At 43.1% G+C, this 22534-nt stretch overlaps 1 protein-coding gene across 1 annotated transcript in view; it reads left to right on the top strand.

The window, feature by feature from the left end:
* The window catches only part of CHAT (choline O-acetyltransferase), a gene marked incomplete at both ends in the record, with an annotated part of 45251 nt that overhangs the window by 12648 nt on the left and 10069 nt on the right, over positions 1-22534 (top strand). The window contains 8 exons of the mRNA XM_081328617.1: positions 8489-8542; positions 11798-11978; positions 12399-12576; positions 14362-14531; positions 17363-17463; positions 18292-18420; positions 20817-20939; positions 22269-22410. Coding sequence (XP_081184743.1) covers positions 8489-8542; positions 11798-11978; positions 12399-12576; positions 14362-14531; positions 17363-17463; positions 18292-18420; positions 20817-20939; positions 22269-22410 — 1078 coding nt within the window. The remainder of the gene's footprint in view (positions 1-8488; positions 8543-11797; positions 11979-12398; positions 12577-14361; positions 14532-17362; positions 17464-18291; positions 18421-20816; positions 20940-22268; positions 22411-22534) is intronic.

Raw genomic sequence — 22534 nt, 5'->3', positions numbered from 1 at the left:
TCTCCTTGTGATGAGCTATGATCCCAATGTTGATCAGTTACGATTTTCAGCAGCTCAAGCTCTAAAGCCAATGATGAGGAATGCTAAGGTTGTTCAGAAGTTGAATTCTGAAAGAAAGAAAAAAAACATATTCCTGACCCTGGAAACATTTATATCCACATACTTACACAGAGAGTTTGAGATTGAGAGAGAGAGAGAATATATACTGGGTTTATAACACAGAGAAGCTATACTGTGTTTGCATTGTTTATATTATCCCCTCCATTATTATTATTATTATTATTATTATTATTATTATTATTATTATTATTATTATTATTATTATTATTATTATTATTATTATTATTAATTTAATTTGTATACCGCCCTTCTCCCGAAGGACTTTGCACCATAAGTGTGTGAATCACACACTTACTGGCCTAAGATTAAAATTGATCTGATCAGGGAGAGTTGATAAACAAGAGAGGAAGAAGAAGAAGAAGAAGAAGAAGAAGAAGAAGAAGAAGAAGAAGAAGAAGAAGAAGAAGAAGAAGAAGAAGAAGAAGAAGAAGAAGAAGAAGAAGAAGAAGAAGAAGAAGAAGAAGAAGAAGAAGAAGAAGAAGAAGAAGAAGAAGAAGGAGGAGGAGGAGGAGGAGGAGGAGGAGGAGGAGGAGGAGGAGGAGGAGGAGGAGGAGGAGGAAGAAGAAGAAGAAGAAGAAGAAGAAGAAGAAGAAGAAGAAGAAGAAGAAGAAGAAGAAGAAGAAGAAGAAGAAGAAGAAGAAGAAGAAGAAGACACTAATGGAGGTAGCAGAAAAAGATCCTTGCAGTGGCTCCCAAAAGGGGACCTTCCAACCCATGAAGTCCTAAAAGTCAGAGCAAAAATTTTGTTGGGTGGAAAAGAAATTTATAGTTTCCAATATTCCGGGCCAGTCATTTTCAAATGTTGGATGTCACTTTGAGCTTCCAGTCAGGTTTGCACATTCCTCCCAAAATTCTTCATAGCCATGGTTTGCCTTGGTACATAACCACTGGCTGCCCATTTTCAAGGGTTGTTTCTTGCCTTAGCTCTTAGTTCAGTGCATCCAGAAAATGATGTCCAACTGAGGTTAGCCAACATGCAAGCCAGGCTATTACATTTTCTTTAATTGTACCTACTGAGCCCTAGGACTCCCAATCTGAGTCTACCAGTGCAAGATATTCAGGGCTTCGCCTTTTTTCCAAAGCAGCCCTTGAGCTCAAACCCCAAACTCCCTTTTCTACCCTGGCTCCACATGGGCAGGGCCTGGGAAACCCATCCACAGACACAAGGGGGTCTGCTGCTGGCAAGATGGGGCTTACCAGTCTCAGTCCATTGGAGAGGTTAGCTTGGAGCCCCATCCTGGGTGCCAAATTGTTGAAGGAAAAGTCTTCATCATGGTTCAGTCCAAGCCGGGAATAAACAACATGGCGACTGCTTTAGAAAGAAAGTTGTAGTTTATTGAAGAGGAGAGCCAGACAGGAATATGGCTCTGGAAGAAAAGAGAGAGAGAGAGAGAGCACATGTAGGGAGTGGGTTTTTATACCACCTGGAGCCTTTTGTTTGGAGTTGTCTCCTGTTCCTGGTTGAGGCTTTGTATTTCCTGTGTCATGTATTCTGACCTGAGTCTGAGTGTGCCCCTTTGGCATCTGTGGGTTAATCCTATTATGTCCCATCTTAGAGTTTGGGTGAGGTATGTAGATTTTAGGTGTCTTTGTCTTCTTAACGTTCTAGCTGGGGGCCTCCAACCTTCCTGAATGGATTATCACATCTGCATTTCTACGGAGCTGGTTTCTGCTTGCGGGAGGGAGACTTGGCGCTATTAAGAAAACTGGGCCTGCTTTTCTGCCTCTTTATTTTTTATTTTTTTATTTTAATTCCATTTATATCCCGCCCTTCTCCAAAGACTCAGGGCGGCTTACAAGCTTAGCAGTAGCCTTCATTCTATGTATATGCCTGCTTATTAGGGCTTTCACGCACACCCCAAGCGGCATTATTACAAAGTCAGCTTAATTGCCCCCAACAATCTGGGTCCTCATTTTACCTACCTCGGAAGGATGGAAGGCTGAGTCAACCTTGAGCCCGGTGGGATGTGAACCTGCACTAATTGCAGGCAGCTGGTGTTACTTAAGGAGGCATTAGCCCACTGCTCCACCAAGGCTCTTTAAGATCCTTTGAGGAAATATATTTTTCTGCCCTTTTAATATTTCCTTCTCTGGGGGGGCTGACTTCCCACAATATGTGGTATACATGTTGAATAGACAGTATATACTGCATGTTGAATATACAGTGTATATGTTGTAAAAACAGGCTGTGTTTACAACACCATCCTTTCAGCAGTTCCAAGTAAGCTCCACATTTCCCATTTGCATTATTCAGATGACCCCAGAGGGCACAGATAAATCTCCAGGTGGCCTCAGTGACTCTCAGAAAGAGTGCTGGCCTCAATGACTCTCAGAAAGAGTGCTAATGAACAGATGACTGCAAGGAATATAAATCCTTCCATCCTTTACCCTTCAGTCAGAACTGAGGAAGTTTCTTGGATGAGAAGTGAAAAGTCTTCAAGGAAAAAGAGTCCAATTACTTCTTGGGAAAGCACCTTTGGGACAGCCATGACTTGGATGACTGAGAACCTCCATAGACAGAGAGAATATCAAATCATTCTGTTCCATTCATTGTCTCAGGAATCAACCTCAATGGAATGAAATACCTTCATTCATGGGATACTGTGTTTAGCTTTTGAGTCCACAGCTCCTTCATCTTTTTGTCTGACATCAACCTATTGGTTAAGCAACTTCATTTATGTCAGCTCAGCTATAGCCCAACCAGATTTCGGCATGCCCCACTGAATTTAAAAGGAGTGAACCATGTTAGGATTTTGCTTTGTGTTGCTTTAAATAAGACCGTGTTAAAGATGAAAGGAGCTTTTTCTGCCATCACCCTGTTTTAGTTATTTTTCATATTCATTAGATAATTTATATCCCAGCCTTCTGATTCATTTTCCATTGTCTGGAGAGATTAATCACAAGCAACATCATAAAATCACAGTGACACATAAACTAAAAGCAATAAAAATAGATAAAGTACAGACAGCTCCAGCAGATAACAACAACAAAAATGAGTAGCTGTTATAGGCATGTGTGTGTGAGTATGTAAACACAGACATGCACACTGCCCTGCTTGTCGGAACAGATAAACAAATGTCAGAAACAGAGATATTGTGATATTTGCCATTACTCTTATAATATTCCAATCAATTAAAATATACATAAAAACCCTTCTCAGTGACTGGATTGTTCTCAAAGAGTATGGAGTAACTGTAGGATGAGAATATTGCCTTTGATCATGTAGAAACCAGAGGCTAAGGATCCTTTTTTTTCCCCAAGAAAAAAAAATCATATTCATTGTGCCTGCCCTTGCCTATAGATTTGAAAATTAAAATGATCTGGGAAGATAAACTGGACTGGGGATTGCTTCTGATACTTATGACAGACTCCCTCCCAATAAAAATAGTCTCTTGGGTCCTCCTATTCACAAAAGGTCAGCCTCTGTATTGCTCGTCAACCCCTGCCAGGCAGCGTTGATCAAATTGCGATGCCTGAGCCACTAAAAACTTCGCCTTTCAGATTATAGCTTGCTCAGAATTGTGGAAGGAGGAATTAAAAGTCGAGGTGCCTTGGTGAATGGTTGGGGTTTTCAGCTAGCGATTTTTAAAACCTGAAATGGTATCAGCAGGAAAAAAAAATTATGGAAAAGAACGTTATTTTAATGTGAGCCAAATGCTTTCTGGACATTTTCATATGCCACGAGTATTGTTACGGGATAATTTGGACAAAGAAACAATTTAGGTAGTAGAGTCTTTAGATGGGCACCAGCAAAACTAGGGCTAATTTTGCATGCTTGGATATTCCAAAATCACCGTCTCTAAATCCAAATCCTTATATTTAAGGACTGCCAGTCCAAGGATTAAGATATATTCCCAAGATTTTGGAATTAAAATAAGTATTCCTTAACACAATGATGCCAAGAAAACCTTTATCTTTGATGGAGTTAAGGTGGAAACCAAAATACCTATCCAGAAATAAGTCCCATTGCTTATTTACAGGTAAATATAATTGTTGTTGTTAGCTGCGAAGTCGTGTCCGACCTATTGCGACCCCATGGACAACGTTCCTCCAGGCCTTCCTGTCCTCTACCATCTTCTGGAGTCCCTTTAAGCTCACGCCTCCTGCTTCAGTGACTCCATCCAGCCACCTCATTCTCTGTCGTCCCTTTCTTCTATTGCCCTCAATCTTTCCCAGCATTAGGATCTTCTCCAGTGAGTCCTTCTCATTAGGTGGCCAAAGGATTTGAGTTTTAGCTTCAGGATCTGGCCTTCTAAAGAGCACTCAGGGTTGATCTCCTCTAGGACTGACCGGTTTGATTGCCTTGCAGTCCAAGGGACTCGCAGGAGTCTTCTCCAGCACCAGAGTTCAAAGGCTTCAATTCTTTGGCGCTTGGCCTTTCTTATGGTCCAACTTGCACAGCCATACATTGCAACTGGGAAGACCATAGCCTTGACCAGGGCTTTTCAACCAGTGGTACGGGTAGTCACCCGTGGTACGTTGGCACCTGGCAGGTGGTACGCGACCATCCTAGAATAGTGGTAATGGGGGAGGGGAATGAGCTGAACCGGTGGCAGCACCGCACAAGCCTGAGCGAGAGATGGCTGGAGCTGCAGGGCTGTCAGGGCTCAGCGGAAGTGCCAGGATCAGTGCTTCTTCAGGGCTGTCAGAGCTTGGTGGAAGCACCAGGATCAGCGCCAGGCTCCTGTTGGAGCTTGGCACTGATCCTGGCGCTTCTGCTGAGCCCAGAAGAAGCACCGATCAGCTGGAATTTTGCAGCATCCCCAGTTTTTGACACCTTGCTAGGCGACTGGTGGTACTCGGATGTTGCCATATCCTAAAAGTGGTACAATAGGTGAAAAGGTTGAAAAGCCCCGGCCTTGACTATACGCACTTTCGTTGACAGGGTGATGTCTCTGCTTTTTAGTGTGCTGTCTAGATTTGCCAAGGCTTTCCTCCCAAGGAGCGAGCGTCTTTTAATTTCTTGGCTACAGTCCCCATCTGCGGTGATCTTGGAGCCCAGGAAAATAAAAACTGTCACTACCTCCATTTCTTCCCCGCCTATTTGCCAGGAATTGAATATATAATTAGCATTCCATTAATATTATAACTTAAGCAGTATGGCACAATATATAGAAGTAACATAAGAAGCTATTTGATAACTGATCTATCCAGATAATACTGGACCTCTAGGAGTTATTGACATATTTCGAAAGCAGTAAGCTGGGGAAAATATCTTTTCTTTGTTTCTTAGGATCTTCAGACAGGATTCTCTCACAGATCTCTGTCATTTTTTTTCTATAGATTTTTCTAACATGTCCTGGCCCTCCCTTGATTCTGTTCAATTAATAATACATTGCATAAAAATTCAAGATATTTAAATAGATTGAGGTTCCAGTAGGAGGCAGCACCTACTGTAATAAGCTTGACTGATCCCCAAAAGGAAAATTGGTCTTAGGACGCTGAGCTTGTCGATCAGAAGGTCGGCAGTTTGGCGGGTCGAATCCCGAGTGCCGCGTAGCAGAGTGAGCGCCTGTTACTCGTCCCAGCTTCTGCCAACCTAGCAGTTCGAAAGCACGTAAAAATGCGAGTAGAAAAATAGGGACCACCACGGTGGGGAGGTAACAACGTTCCATGCGCCTTTGGCGTCTAGTCATGCCGGCCACATGACCACGGAGACATCCTCGGACAAGCGCTGGCTCTTTGGCTTTGAAACGGAGATGAGCACCGGCCCCTAGAGTCGGAAACGACTAGCACGCTTGTGTGGGGGAACCTTTACCTTTACCTTTTTAAGGAAGACAAGTGGTTGTCTCTTTAAAGCATCCACTTCCCAGGTTTGCACAGAGGCCTTAAAAAAACATATCTTCTTTAAGCAGTTGACTTAAACTTCAATAAATTAAGCACATCTATGCAGGTGACTTAAATTTTAATAGTCAACTGCTTAAAACTGCCTCATCTTATCATATCCACGTAGCCGCCTAAAATCAAGATTAAAGGAGACTTTTCCTTTAAAAATGCCCAAAAGCTCCTTTTTTAAAATAAATAAATGAAGTTATTAGATACATTTCTCCTTTTTATCATAACAAGCTCTCCCTGAGTATAAGTTACTGGTCAAATTAAATAGCATTTCCTAAAGTACAGAGGCAACTTAAAAATATTGAAATTTTAATGGAATGCATTGATTGAAATTGTTCTGTTTTGACGAATGCACTGCTCTAACTGCTAATGTGGTTATGTGCTTAATCTTATTTTACTTTGAGTACAATCTAAGAATTTCAATGCTTGTCAAGTCTTAAAAGCCTGATTCCTTACCTAGTCTGTCATAAGGCACAGGGACTCCAGTTCTATGTATAACTTCCACTTACATTTGGTCACCACAATGTAAAAAAGATGTTGAGACTCTAGAAAGAGTGCAGAGAAGAGCAGCAAAGAAGATCAGGGGACTGGAGGCTAAAACATATGAAGATCAGTTGCAGGAATTGGGTATGTCTAGCTTAATGAAAAGAAGGACGAGGGGGGACATGATAGCAGTCTTCCAATATCTCAGGGGCTGCCCCAAAGAAGAGGGAGTCAAGCTAGTCTCCAAGGCACCTGAAGGCAGGACAAGAAGCAACGGATGGAAACTCATCAAGGAGAGAAGCAACCTAGAACTAAGCAGGAATTTCCTGAATCAGTGGCACAACCTGCCTCCAGAGTTGTGAATGCTCCAACACTGGAAGTTTTTAAGAAGAGTCTGGACAGCCATTTGTCTGAAATGGTATAGAGTCTCCTGCCTGAGTATGGGATTGGACTAGAAGACCTCCAAGGTCCCTTACAACTCTGTTATTCTATTCTATTCTATTCTATTCTATTCTATTCTATTCTATTCTATTCTATTCTATTCTATTCTATTCTATTCTATTCTATTCTATTCTATTCTATTCTATACTCTATCATTCTATTCTACTTCTCTACTTTAGTCTTATTCTTATTCTTGTTCTATTCATCTCTACTCTACTCTACTCTACTCTACTCTACTCTACTCTACTCTACTCTACTCTACTCTACTCTACTCTAACATTTGAGTTTGCATCTCACACCCAGCTCTCTAATTAGCCTGTCCTGATTCCGACGTATGCTGATTAAACCATATGATCTGCAAATGTTATTGACATACACTGTAAAATTACAGAATGGCAGCACTGAGCAGAACTATTCTCTTTTATAGCTCATCTTCAGAATCTTTCAAAAATGCATTATCAGTGCCGATTTGTCTATAGATATAAACTGAATAGCTTCATTGTGGCAGCTACTTCCCCCCCCCCGCTTTGCATCTCTATTCCTGACAGTTAGAACAACTAACCAGTGGAACAACCTGTCTCCAGAAGGGGTGAATGCTCCAACACTGGAGGTTTTTAAGAAGAGACTGGCCAGCCATTTGTCTGAAATGGTATAGGGTTTCCTGCCTGAGCAGGGGGTTGGACTAGGTGACCTCCAAGGTCCCTTCCAACTTCTTCTTCTTCTTCTTCTTCTTCTTATTATTATTATTATTATTATTATTATTATTATTATTATTATTATTATTATTATTATTATCATCATCATCATCATCATCATCATCATCATCATCATCACAGATCCTGACCAGGAAAAGACTTTTGGCCTGGTGGAGCCCTATACAAAAAGCTTGGACAGGAGAAAGAAACAGAAAATGCTGTCCAGACACAATCTTGTACAAATGTGAATTGCAATAAGGCAGTCATAATTTAAAAATTGTTCAGAGAAAAGCATCGAGTGCACCCATCATTCATGCACAGTACCGTAAAACATTGGGAGTTAAGGCTAGCTAGCCCAAATCAAAGGTGGGTTGAAACAAACAACCCATGATCCTGTTTGCCTGCCTGCGGGAAAAAATAATAATAATGAGAGATTAAAAATATCCTTTGGAAAGAAGAGTTTGTGGGGGAAAGAGAAAATGGGGAGCATTAAAATAGCTGTGTCCTGGATTTTTGCTAAACCACTCTGGCTAGGTCTCTCGAAAGGACTAACCCAATCTGAATAGGTGCAAGAAACTCATTAATACACTTCCTCAATTTATTGTTAAAACAATGGATTTGGATTCAGAAGACCTAGGTTTGGGTTCCCACACCATATCAGGGATCTAAACTACTTTACAGGACAAATTAGCTGAGAACCTCATCCATTCCCTTTCAGAAGAGATCTAAAAATGGAACTAATAAGATCAATTAATGCTGATGGACATCCTATCCCACTGCTCCTTGATTGTCAGCTGGCAAAAAAACAAAAACACCCCACCGTGATCATTCAATGATGATGATGTTGATGAAGGTGATGTGTATATAATTTCTTGCTACAGAAATCCACGGGGCTTCTATATTTTGACTTCTAGGTTTGCGGCCAATCTCATTTCTGGAGTTCTGGATTATAAAACTCTCCTGGACAGGTAAGGCAGCCGTCCCTTACGAATAGAATCTCTTCTTAAATGAGGGGCAAAAATAAAAGTTTGTTGAGATGACTTCATGCAGCAGCGAAGTCACTCTCTCGAAGTCAATCATGCTTTAGTCTTGAGGAGAACTGTAGATGTAATTTAGATGCACTGATTTCAGGGGCAAGTCCCATAAAAATTGTGGACAGTTAACATGATTACATCTGACTTAAGTCCCAGACTCTGGAACTGGTTGGGAAAAAAATATCAGAAGATTAGAAGATCTTTAAAAAACAGTATATTTTCTGAGCAGGAACAAGGTTGCTGCATGAACTGCCGGTATGATCCCAGGGCTGAAGGCAATCTCCACACACACACACCCCAAATTTCATATGCATGTCCTCCTAAGGCAAGGGTAGGCAACCTTGGCTCTTTTATGACTCGTGGACTTCAGCTCCCAGAATTCCTGAGCCGGCATGCGGGAACTATGGCCCCCTTCATGACTCATGGACTTCAACTCCCAGAATTCCTGAACCAGCATAGCTCACTCAGTATGGAAACCTCTCCATTTCTCCTCAGCCTGGCTGGCTCAGGAATTCTGGGTGTTGAAGTCCACGAGTCATAAAAGAGCCAAGGTTGCCTAACCCTTGTTCTAAGGACTCCAAAAAAATTGGATGCTGCTTCTTCTTTTTTTTTTAAGAGGATGGGGGAAATTATAGAAGACACAATTGGAAGTAATCATAATAATGACATTTCCGTTGAATGAAAATGAAAGATAAATGAAAAGCAAAGAGTGTTAATTTGGCCTTGTCTCCACCCGTTACTCCTGGAAGGATGGTTCCAGCGGGGCTGTTCAAAAGGCCAAATGTGTCCCTCAGCCCTTAAAAAGTTGTGCACCCCAGAATTATAGTTTGGCATCAAAAGGCAACCATTTCTAGTTCTTTGCAAGGAGGAATATGTGATTTATGAAATCTTGCTGTCACAACATTGAGTAGCGTAACAAAGCTAGGTCTGCGTGGAATGGGGTTTAAGATGTTATTATGAATATATGTGATCATTTGCCAAAGCGTAAAAAGTTTGCATATTCATTCCACTGTGGGCCAGTCTGTCTTCACTAGCATTACTGCACAATCAAAAACTGTCAGTTAAACCTGCATGTGTTATGTCTTGTGTTGAGTGATCCTGTTGTGTTAGATGACACTTTAGCTCAACAATGCACTCACTTCCATCCCTGCTTTGGATCCATTCAATACATCTTCTCAGTCCAGACTATGGAACTGTCTATTATACAATTCAAATCATTCCATTCAGATCATCAGTCTAAACAGAGTCAAAGATCTGATCACAGCTGTTTGAAAATTGGATCATTTCCATATAATATGATGTGATGTGATTTGAAGGATTGAATTGGGTTGATTCAATTTGCAGGAACAATCTGGGGGAAAAACAGCTTTCACGTGTGCTCAAAATCCTTTTAAATTGATTTTATTCAAATGCATCTCAAATGATTCAACAGTGAGACTCAACAATTTGATTTGAAATGTTCAGATTCTATCAAATATTATTCTAATTGAAACTCTGGGGGGAAAAAAACCTTTATTCCAAGGGAACAGTTGATATGATATTTTGCCAAACAATTAATCTTTAACCTTGTGAACTCTCAAGCTTCTTCCTTCCATTATATATTCAAGATGGACAGTATTTAATATTTGTTATGTATATGTAAGGGTGTGGGTCTATACATATGTGTATATAGTATGGTTAGGTGTGTGTCATGTGTGTGTTCCACTTTGAGAGCGGGCAATTAAATTTCATTTTTGATGTGTGCCGTTGTGCCCACAGTAAAAAAAAATGACAATAAAGGTTATCTTATCTTAAGTCTGCTATTTCCACCTAGTTTAGCGCAACGTCTTTTTACAAGTGTCTCCAGAAGTCATGCTTACAAAGCATTATAATGATTATTTTTTCTACTGTCCTTAGAATACCATATCAATTTTAGCATCTCAAGTTTCTCCCAAATCATCACACTGACCTTACAATTTTGCCTGCCCCTTAGAAAGGACTAAGTCAGGGGTGTCAAACTCAATTTCATTGAGGGCCGCATCACCATTGCGGTTGCCCTCAAGGGGCCGGGTGGGTATGGCCAGGGTGGGCGTGGCCTACTGGGTGGGCGTGGTTAGAGTGCATATGGCCTACTGGGTGGGCATGGCCAGCTCTACATCGTTGGCATCAAGGGTGCCTATGGGGGCCTGGGCAGGAGTGGGACAGATATGAGGGTCTCTGGCAGAAGGAGGGTCTCTGGGCCAGGGCCAAGGCAGTGGGGGCCGTTCCCTCACTGTTTCCAGGATGGCTTCGCGGGCCGCATGAAACCACTTTGCGGGCCAGATCTGGCCCTCGGGCCTTGTGTTTGACATGTCTGGACTAAGTCCATCCAAGATCTTCCTTGTCACACCACAAAAAACCAAAAACAACAACCCATAGTCCTCTCTGGCAGAATTTAATTTAATTTTAATTTTAATTCCATTTATATCCCGCCCTTCTCCGAAGACTCAGGGCGGCTTACAAGCTTAGCAGTAGCCTTCATTCTATGTATATGCCTGCTTATTAGGGCTTTCGGCCCCATCTCGGGGCATTATTACAAAGTCAGCTTAATTGCCCCCAACAATCTGGGTCCTCATTTTACCTACCTCGGAAGGATGGAAGGCTGAGTCAACCTTGAGCCTGGTGGGACTCGAACCTGCACTAATGGCAGGCAGCTGGTGTTACTTAAGGAGGCATTAGCCCACTGCTCCACCAAGGCTCCTTCTACCGTGAGTGGCAACACGTTCGTATTTTTCAGTCTGTGATTTCAAAGTCCAGCAGAACATTACAAGACAGGGGAAAGTAGATACGTTTGGTCCTTATTATTGACTATGGCCATGTTTTCTCCAGTGGTCCTTCATGAATGGCAGGGCTTTTTTTTCTCACTGAACGCTCAGAACGGAGTTCCGGCACCTTTTTTGGATGGAACCTTGTAGGGTAGGCAAGGCAGGTTGTATGACATGTGTGAGTTCCGGCACCTTTTTCTTTTACAAAAAAAGCACTGATGAATGGTAATGCGGTTGGAACGTGATTTCTGTGGACCTGTTAAGAATGATGGCTTTTCAGCTTTGGCAATCCATCTACCGATACTTTCTCTTTAATCTATCCCGGTTCTAGTGGAACTGATTTAGATTTCTTTTCTTTCTGCCCTTACACGCATGATGGATTTGTCTCTTGTTCTGTTCCACCAAGCCACGCACTGCCTGTGGATTTTGCTCGTGGACAACTGTCGGGTCATCCTCTTTGCATGAAGCAATATTACGGACTCTTCTCTTCTTATCGTCTTCCGGGACATGCGAAGGACACCCTCGTGTCCCAGAAAAGCAGTATCATGCCTGAACCAGACCATATCATTGTGGCTTGTAACAATCAGGTAAGGGCATCTGAATCTCACTTTTTTAAAAACAACAACAACCCCCTACCCCTCATCCACTTCTTCTTCAGTTGAATTGATCAAGAATGTATATAAAGTCAAGTTGCAAGACTTCGCCAATCAATTCAGCTAGTCTCTTGGGTCTAGCTGGCTAACGTCTGGCACAAGCACACCTAGTTCCATTTTATTTTGGCCAGATCTGAATGCGCTTTGTTGATGCTCAGAGGCTGTTGGGGGTGGTGCATGCCGTAGGTGGGTGAAGAAACCATGCCAAGCGGGAACAAGTCGTGAAATGGCCTCCAGGAGCTCAATCGGCAAGGGGAAAATGGCCTTCGTGCCCCAGCCGTCCCCTGATTCAAAGATTAAACCGTTCTCGTCTTTTCGCTCCTCCCACCACTAACGTTGATGCTTTCTCGGCAGTTCTTTGTGTTGGATGTGGTGATTAATTTCCGGCGTCTCAGCAAGGGGGACCTTTTCACTCAGTTACGGAAGATAGTGAAGATGTCGGAGAACGAGGAAGACAGGCTGCCTCCAATTGGTCTCCTGACCTCAGATGGAAGGCTGGAGTGGGCCAAGTCCAGGACAATCCTGATGGAAGGTCAGCAAGAACTACCTCAGAGTCCCACCTACCGTGTCGTTCTGTTCTTTGGCAGAGTGGCCCCAGACAGCAGTTGTCCTCCTTCCAGCATTTTTCCATTTCCTTTTCTTTCTTTTTTTCCCCACTTGCCCTGAGGACTTCTTGTTCTGCCTACAGTCTCCTTGTCCAAGAAGTCCTTCCCATTTGTTCCTTTTAACTCGTAGAGAGGTCTGGAAGTCCTACTTCAATCATTCCCAGCCTGCAGAATATTTCTAAGCCTGGGCTAACTTTTTATTTCCCCTTACACCCAGATTAGAAGAATATCCATAGGTTTTCATTTTAAAGACAATATGGAAACGGCCCAGTTTTGGAGCGACCGCATCCACCTGCTTCTTCTTCTTTACGAAATACTCTGCTTTAGGCCTATCCGGCATAGGTTTCCCCCATTTCAGAAACTGAAATGAGAGATTGCCCAAATTTCTGCCATTCTGTTGTCAGCTCCTTGCAGGCTCAGAAGCTCTTCCTAATGAAGTAGATCCCACTCTGGTCCCCTCTTAAAGGCTACTTCTTATTTTCACAAATGCTCACATTTCCTATCGTTGTTGGAGGAGAGGAATTTGCACCTGAAATTATGAGAGGTGGAAAGAGGCTTCTTCAGGTAAAGACCAGATGAACAATAGAAGGGAATATTTGTAGCTCAGGTGTGAACTGTGGGCTCTCTTTGGCGCTGTTGGAGCTGGGTGGTTTTGTTGCAGATGTTTCACGACCCAATTGGGCAACGTCTTCAGTGCTTGGGAGTGCAAAGCCCATTCTCTTCTTACACCGGTGATGCCACCTAGTTGGTAATGAAATGTCTATAAGGCAACAACCAAGCTCAGAGAGCACCAAGGACCCCCACCACCAAGATTAGATTGCAAGAATATTGTTCTGTCCCAGCCTACTTGAGTCCTTCTTAAGTTCACAAGGAAAAACCCCTCTTCCAATCGAGTGGGCAGAAACCGCAGGAAAAGCCCAACCCCCTTTTATTACTCATTGACTTGAGGAAAAACAAACACAGTTCATCGCAACCTGATTCTTAACCTGAACAGTTGCCTTTGGCAACCAGCACCTCCCACACCTCCCTTTTTATTATGCATCCAAGGCGTGGCTTTCCTAATGCCTTTTCCTTTTCCTTTGGAGCCGCCCCGTTGCGTTCCTCTGTCCTGCTCTCTTTGCCTGCCGGCGTTTATGCGCATCCTGGATATCATCCAGTTGTGAGACTTCACTGTCCCCCACAGGCTCCCAGTACAGCTGTGTCTCAGCCTGAGCACGAGTAGAGGGGCCAAGCTCCTCATCAGACTGTAAGTGTTGGAGCTCCTCAGAGCCTCCCTCTGACTCTGATGACACTCCAGGTCCTCAGACTCAGCTGCCGGATCCATGGGCTGGTGAGGAGTCAGGACAAATATCTAATATTCCGTTTGAATGATCTGATATCATTTCAGATCTCAGTTTCATAAAATGTGTATAACTGCATTTCCCGGCGTACTATAAGTCCATCAAATTACCAAAGCGATATGGTGCTTTTCAAGTTCAGCAGATTAATTTGTAGATTAAATTGCTTGGAGATCTAACCTCCTCCCAGCCTGATGGGTAGAAACCCAGACATTGTACACCCTAAATTTCCACTAGCTTCATTCTGACGGAGCAAAAGACTCAAACTCTTAGAGTTCTCAGAGAATGAGTGTATGAAGCAGAGCAATTCAATTAGGAGCAGAAAAATCGAGGAACGGTGTGCCATTGTTCCAAGCAAATTGTTTTCTACTCTAGATTCTACAAACCGAGACTCCCTTGATATGATTGAACGGAGTCTGTGCTTGGTCTGCCTTGATAGTCCAGGTGGAGAGGAGTTGAATGACACCAACAGGGCCTTGCAGCTTCTCCATGGTGGAGGCTACCATAGAAATGGTGCCAATCGTTGGTATGATAAGTCTATGCAGGTAAGTCCCAACAACTACCAGAAAAGCTACACATCAATTCCTGGTTGAATTAGAGGGAGGCAATTAAGATCTTCTGATCTCGCTATAATGTGATGCTCTCAAAGAAAAGAGCTTCTTATCCAGGTTTAAACAACTGAAAATGGATATGGATGTTCTGGGTCCAAATCGGCTCTCTGCACCAAGCCAACCTCACTACCATCACGGCATGATCATGCTAACTTTCTTTTAAGCAGTGGTGGGATTCAGCTGGTTCGCACCCCTTCGGCAGAACTGGTAGCTAATTTTTTTTGTTGCCCAGGCCCAGAGTGGACTTCCGAAAGCAGCATCCAGACAGAGAACCGGTTGTTCACCTATTTGAATCCCACCACTGCTTTTAAGGCGCTGCAAAACCTTCATCTTCCTCTAAATAACTGTCTAGACGTGTGTTGTGATTCAGGGTCAGCCTGTGGGGTCGGCAGTTGGGTCGGACGATTCAGAGGAGGAGGAGGAGGGGGTTTTTGGAGAGCCTGCAGAGGACAGTTTTGAGGCTTCGCAGAGCTCTCAGCCAGGCCCCTCTCATCTGGTTACTACGCAGACCCAGCTGTGTGAGCCTGACAGTGTGGATGAAGATGACCCACAGCTGGCCCTGTTCAAGGACGCCCGACGCAGGAGGCAGTCAATCAGGAGTAAACAGAGGAAGGCAATAGGGCACCTCGGAAGGAGGCAGAGAGAAGCCACGCCTTGAACTGTTTAAAAGGGGAATGTGTGGGAGGGCTGGTTTGCTGAAGGCAGCCGTTTGAATAGCTCCTGTTTTGTGGTTCGTGTTTTGTTCAGTTTGCTCTGTTTGGTGTCAATAAATTTGGCAGGTTTAGTTCCAGCCTTTTGCCTTTTGTAAAGGGGTTGTCCCTGCCTTTTCTGCAGGGCCGGTAGTAGGCTGGAACAGAAAAACGTGATCATTGATTCAGACTTTGTCAGCGTTTGTCTAGCCTTCATTGGAAGCATGATGTAGCAGGAGAGAAAAGGAACGAAACATAGAGGTGTATGCTGGGATCTATTTTCAACTCATCACTTGCTTCAAGTCCTCCAGGAACACGTAATTGGGAGGACTGCCTCTTCCATTCTTTCCCACGTCTCTGCTTTCACTTGGAAGAACGAAATGTCAGAATAACAGAATTGGAAGGGACCTTGGAGGTCTTCTCGTTCAACCCTGTGCCATTTCCAGTGCTTTTTTTGTAAAAGAAAAAGGTGCCGGAACTCACACATGTCATTACAACCCACCTTGCCTATCCTACAAGGTTCCATCCAAAAAAGGTGCCGGAACTCCGTTCTGAGCGTTCTATGAGAAAAAAAGCCCTGTGCCATTTCAGATAAATGGCTGTCCAATCTCTTCTTAAAAACGATGGAGCACCCGCTACTTCTAAAGACAACCCATTCCATGGGCTAATTTGTTCTTCCTACCAGGTAATTTCTACCTAGTCCTGCATTGCTTCTCTCCTTAATGAGTTTCCATCCATTGCTTCTTGTCCTGTCTTCGGTGCTTTAAAGAATAGGTTGACACACACACACACACACACACACACACACCGTTCTTCTTTGTGGCAGCCCTTCAAAGGGTATAGGGTCTCCTGCTTGAGCTGTGGGTCGGACTAGCAGATCTGCAAGATCTTTCCCGCCTCTGTTATTCTGACTGAAAAGGAAGATAAGTTGAAAAACACTCGGGGCACTTGGAATTGTTCCCTTGACTTATTGAATATCTTCATAAACATTATTCACTCTGTTGTTGTTGTTTTTGGAAGAAGAAAAAAAACACTCACATTTTTATGCTTTTACACTTCCTTGTAACGTTGGTGCTTTTTGATATTTCAGGTCATCCCACTATGTCAAGGTTAAGACCTTTGGATATTGTTGCGTTTCAAATTGTTTCTGGGATATTTGGCCGATGCATAAAACAAACCCTGCTTACATTTCTAATACTGGCTGGTCTGTGTTTCTAACTGTTATCTTAAAGGCAAAATATACTGCATTCTTTTGAATTCAAGAGTTACTAAATCCATATATAGTAACTCTTGATCTCGGAGTCCTAGTGGACAATCACTTAGATACGAGCCAGCCGTGTGCTGCAGCTGCCAAAAAAGCCAACACAGTGCTAGGCTGCATTAACAGAGGAATAGAATCAAGATCATGTGAAGTGTTAATACCACTTTACAATGCCTTGGTAAGGCCACACTTGGAATACTGCATCCAGTTTGGGTCACCATGATGTAAAAAAGATGTTGAGACTCTAGAAAGAGTACAGAGAAGAGCAACAAAGATGATTAGTGAACTGGAGGCTAAAACATATAAGGAACGGTTGCTGGAATTGGGAATGTCTGGTTTAATGAAGAGAAGGACGAGGGGGGACATGATAGCAATGTTCCAATATCTCCGGGGCTGCCCCAAAGAAGAGGGAGTCAAGCTATTCTCCAAAGCACCTGAAAGCAGGACAAGAAGCAACAGATGGAAACTAACCAAAGAGAGAAGCAGCCTAGAACTAAGGAGAAACTTCCTGACAGTGAAAACAATTAGCCAGTGGAACAACCTGCCTCCAGAAGCGGTGAATGCTCCAACACTGGAAGCTTTTAAGAACAGGGTGGACAGCCATTTGCCTGAAATGGTATAGGCTTCCTGCCTGAGCAGGGGGTTGGACTAGATGACCTCCAAGGTCCCTCCCAACTTTATTATTATTATTATTATTATTATTATTATTATTATTATTATTATTATTATTATTATTATTATTATTATTATTATTATTATTATTATTGTTATTATTATTATACTTCACTTCCGTCTAAATTAATTTCCCTGCTTAGTTTGTTGTAGGACGAGACGGAGTGTGTGGAACAGTGTGTGAACACTCCCCATTTGATGGGATCATTCTTGTGCAGTGCATCGAACACATATTGAAGCACATGTAAGCTACTTCAGCTGCTCTAAGAAACCAGCTCCTTTTTTGTTTACTTCCACATGTGCATTTCATGTTTTCCAGCGACATTCAGACTTCAGCAATAACCTGAAGCCAGCGCCACTTCATTGGGCGTCTTCCATTATTCATGATTATCCATCGTTTCCTTTCGTAAGGCTGTGCAGAAGTCTAGACTGGATGGGCACCTTCCTTCTTGGCCAAACCTTGGAAGGAGACACTTATTGAGGGCGGTTTCTCCTCTTGGAATGGGGAGGCAAGTGCAATGGAACGAGTAATCTGCAAATTCTATTGCACTTGCTGGAAAAGAAGAGAGTCCCAAATTTAAGCCCACCGACTCAAAGGAGAAATAGTAGATAGGGTGGTGGGGGGGAGGAAGTTCTAGTTCAGGCTGGGCTTAACTCCTGGAGTCTACATGGATGTAACCATGTTGGGTTCTTTTGTCAGTGAAGCAGATGAAAGATCACCAGGGAATCTGAGGGTTGTAACATAGACTGGGAAGACAAAAAAAAAAAGAAGAAGAAGGTGCCACGAAAGACAACAACAAACAGCTTCCATACTTTGGGTAGTAAGCTTCAGAGTATCATCCTGCACAGATCCCAAGAACCAAGCTCAACCTCTTATTTCAGGCAGAATTTTTTTCCCTCCTTTAATTTGTCAAACCCCGGTTTTCAGCTCTAGCTGAAAGTAGTTCTGGCTCAGAAGCAATAATTTACGGAGCGGGTATCTAAGAGAGACTGAGTTGATTCAGAAAAGCAGGTCACAAAACTAACAAACCAACAAGAAAACCACTGGACTGTTCTACCTCTCTACGAACAGGAAAGAAGGTGCAAAGAAACTGGTCAGAGCAGATTCAGTGAGTGAGCTGCCCGCTCCAAGGAGGCTACGGTGGAAATGTTCTCCAGAAATTCAGAATCACTTGGCTTCTTCTGCAGAAAAACTGGAAAGGTACAACAATCATTTCGTTGGGTGGTTCAACTTCATATGGAGATATTGAGGGCTGCAAGCTCTCACAGATTGATCTGTGGAGCACAATAAATATTGAGGGAAGATGCTGGTGGAGAAAAGAGCTAAAAATATAGCTGTTGATGGTGGAATAAAGTGCATATATTGTTGTTGTTAGTTGCAAAGTCATGACCGATCCATCACGACTCCATGGACAATGTTCCTCCAGGCCTTCCTGTCCTCTACCATCTTCTGGAGTCCCTTTAAGCTCACGCCTATTGCTTCAGTGACTCCATCCAGCCACCTCCTTCTCTGTCATCCCCTTCTTCTCTTGCCCTCAACCTTTCCCAGCATTAGGCTCTTCTCCAGTGAGTCCTTCCTTCTCATTACGTGGCCAAAGTATTTGAGTTTCAACTTCAGGATCTGGCCTTCTGAAGAGCAGTCAGGGTTGATCTCCTCTAGGACTGACCGGTTTGATCACCTCACAGTCCAAGGGACTCGCAGGAGTCTTCTCCAGCACCGTAGTTCAAAGGCCTCAATTCTTTGGCGCTCAGCCTTTCTTATGGTCCAACTTTCACAGCCGCACATTGCAACTGGAAAGACCATAGCCTTGACTACACACACTTTTGTTGACAGTGTGATGTCTCTGCTTTTTAGTCTGCTGTCTAGATTTGCCATGGCTTTCCTCCCCAGGAGGAAGCGTCTTTTAATTTCTTGGCTGCAGTCCTCATCTGCAATTATCTTGGAGCACAGGAAAATAAAATCTGTCACTACCTCCATTTCTTCGCCATGAATTGAGAGGGCCGGATGCCATGATCTTGGTTTTCTTAATGTTGAGTTTAATGTTTTAATGTAAACTTAATGTTGAGTTTCAAATTTTATATATAATTAAGGATATCCTGCCTATCTGCCTGTCTGCCTTCTCCCCTTTCTCTCATCCCTTCCTTCCTTCCTTCCTCTCTCCCTCCCTCCCTCCCTCCTTCCCTCCCTTCCTTCCTTCTTCTTTCTTTCTTCCTTCCTTCCTTTTCCTTCCTTCCTTCCTTCCTTCCTTCCTTCCTTCCTTCCTTCCTGTTTCGTTTTATCTGTAGTCGTAATTCTATATTATGTAATTCTATATTAGCAAATGTAAATTAGGCACTATAGGAAAAAATATTTTTGTGGTGATGTCTCATCAAAAAATTCCCTTCCTAAAGAGTTTCATCTGTATCTCCTCCTTTTAAAACTTTTGTTCTCTCTGGCTTGTCACTGAAACCTTTTTTTTTCCCTGCTGTTAGATATTTCAGTTACATTTTCTTTTCCACTTGCTTATTTTACTATTCCTATGTTGCTTTTGCATTACAAGCACCTTGGGGGAAAATCCCAGCCTTGAAAAATGGCAAAGAAATATATTAAATGCCATGGCTTTGAAGTAAGTAAAAGGTCCCTCAGAAAGCTCTGTTAAATATATAAATATCTGGAAAAACATCCATGCAAAGGAACAGAACTGAGGCCCTGCAGGATTCGGCCTCGTCCTTCACCAGGGCAGTGGCATGTGTACTATTGTCAGTGTGTTCCTCTTGCTTTAATAACGATTCCAAACAAGAGGGGGAAATAAAGTGGATATTTGTCTTTGCATTTTATGTAAACTTTCACCCTTTGTGGGTGCACAAGGTGTTCTCTGATTAGTCTGAGGAGTAGATCTAGAGTTGTAGAGTAGAGAAAGATCATAGGAATAAATGTAACTAATTTAAATACTGTAGCCCATTTGAATTCAAGCCTTACCGTTTTGCATGCCCTTGTGCTCCTCCGGAATTGTTTATTCCAATGCTTAGAGGATATGTAAAGGTAAAAGGTAAAGGTTCCCCCACACGTGCGTGCTAGTCGTTTCTGACTCTAGGGGCCGGTGCTCATCTCCGTTTCAAACCCAAAGAGCCAGCGCTTGTCCGAGGACGTCTCCGTGGTCATGTCGCCCGCATGACTAGACGCCAAAGGCGCACGGAACGCTGTTACCTTCCCACCGGAGTGGTCCCTATTTTTCTACTTGCATTTTTACGTGCTTTCGAACTGCTAGGTTGGCAGAAGCTGGGACGCGTAACAGGCACTCACTCTGTTACGCGGCACTCGGGATTCGACCCGCCAAACTGCTGACCTTCTGATCGACAAGCTCAGCGTCCTAACCCACTGAGCCACTGCGTCCCATAAGAGGATATGTAGAGCTTCTTAAATTGCTCCGAACAGGCCACCTGATGTCTAGGAACTGAGTTTTAAGAACTGAATTCCAAATTTCCTTTGGACGCAATCCTTCTCAAAGCTTGAAAGAGCTTACTGGAATTGCTGGGGAAAGCATTTTTACTTCAAAACAACAACAACAACAACAACCATGAGAACTACTTTTATTTCTCTTCTTTCTCCTTTTCTAGACTGGTGAGGAATCTAGACTTTATTGCTTATAAGTTTGAAAACTATGGGAAGGAATTTATCAAGAAACAGAAGATGAGCCCAGATGCCTACATCCAAGTGGCGCTCCAGCTGGCCTTTTACCAGTACGTGAAGGAAATATGTTGACCACACTCATTTCATCCAGGCCAAATGGCCAGCTGTGTCTTTCCCTCCTTGGTCTGCCAATCCTCTGTGACGTTCTCTACAGCTTCCCTTAATGCAGACTGTTTTGGCAAAGCTACATGTTACACAGGAGTGACCACCTGGCATGGAGCTGAGATACTTTAACCAAACAGCATTTCTCAATCCCAGAGAGAACATGGACCTTAACATTGGTGTCCCCACGTGGCTCAGAGGAGGGGGTTGGGTTTATTGATAAAGCACACAACGAAAGCACATTAGTGGCCAATGAACGATAAATAAAAATCATCTAATTCAGTGACAAATCAAGAGAGCCTGCTGTCCACTTCGTGGTCAAAAGTCCAGGCTGCTCAAAGGTTCTCTGAAGTACGGGGGGGGGAAAAGTCTTGAGAGTAAAGGTTCCTTCTCCGAGTTTGTGGGGTTGGTTTTCAAATGTTTCATTACCAGGCTACGTAACATCTTCATCAGAGTGGAGGGGATGTCCGTGTTCTTCTGTTTATAAGGGCTTCAGGTGTGGGTGTGTCGAGTGAGGGTCTTGTGGTGGGTCAGGTGTGGATGTGTCGAGTGAGGGTCTTCTGATGGGTGTGGTGTGAGTGTGTCAAGAGAGGGCCTTGTGATGGGCCTTGTGATGGGTCAGGTGTGAGTCATCAGTGAGAGATTATTGTAGCCCAGATTTCCTTCCTTCCTTCCTTCCTTCCTTCCTTCCTTCCTTCCTTCCTTCCTTCCTTCCTTCCTTTCTCTTTCTTTCTTTCTTTCTTTCTTTCTTTCTTTCTTTCTTTCTTTCTTTCTTTCTTTCTTTCTTTCTTTCTTTCTGCAGCCCTGCCTTCCCATAGCTCTAAAATCTAGCATGCTGTGGACAATTTGGTCCTGTGCTATTCACGTGGGCTACTTTAAAATGAAATTTTAATAAAATTGTCGTCTTACCCTTACGTTCTTAATCCCACGTGCTGAAATGTGACTCAGATAAAATATTCTTTAAACTCTGTGTGCATTTCCTGGACTGGCAGAGAGGTTTCCTTTGCACGTCTCACAACCAGAGCAAATTCAATTCAATTCAATGCATTTTGACCCTGATGTTGAGGGAATAGGCTGGCTGTTGTGCAGATTCTTCCCACAGAATTCCACACAGTTAAAAAAAATGAAGTCCTAAACCCAACCAAAAACACAATGGTAAAATATTCACCTGGATCAGAATGCTATCGTTTGTTGTTGTTTTTTTGTTTTTTTCCTGCCCCTTTACAGCTTCTATAAGGGGATGATCCAATCGGGATTTTATTGTCATCCCGCTGTAGGTTGAACATGAGGCTGGTTCCCACCTACGAAAGTGCTTCTCTTCGCCGCTACGAGTGTGGAAGGGTAGACAACATCCGCTCTGCCACTCCTGAAGTGTTAACATTTGTGAAAGGAATGGTAGACCAGAAATCAGCTCTTAAGGTATCTGTGGCTTAGGTTTTGTGTTTAGATATGCATTCCATTTCTATCCTTGTCTTTCCTCTGATAAAGTACCCAAGACGGCTAAGAAGACAAATCTTTTACTGTGGGGGATGATCGATTCCCT

The sequence above is a fragment of the Vipera berus genome (genome assembly GCF_964194415.1).
Source record: "Vipera berus genome assembly, chromosome: 5".
Lineage (NCBI taxonomy): Eukaryota > Metazoa > Chordata > Lepidosauria > Squamata > Viperidae > Vipera > Vipera berus.
The sequence above is the reverse complement of the archived record's forward strand: the minus strand, read 5'-3'. Positions and strand labels throughout refer to the sequence as shown.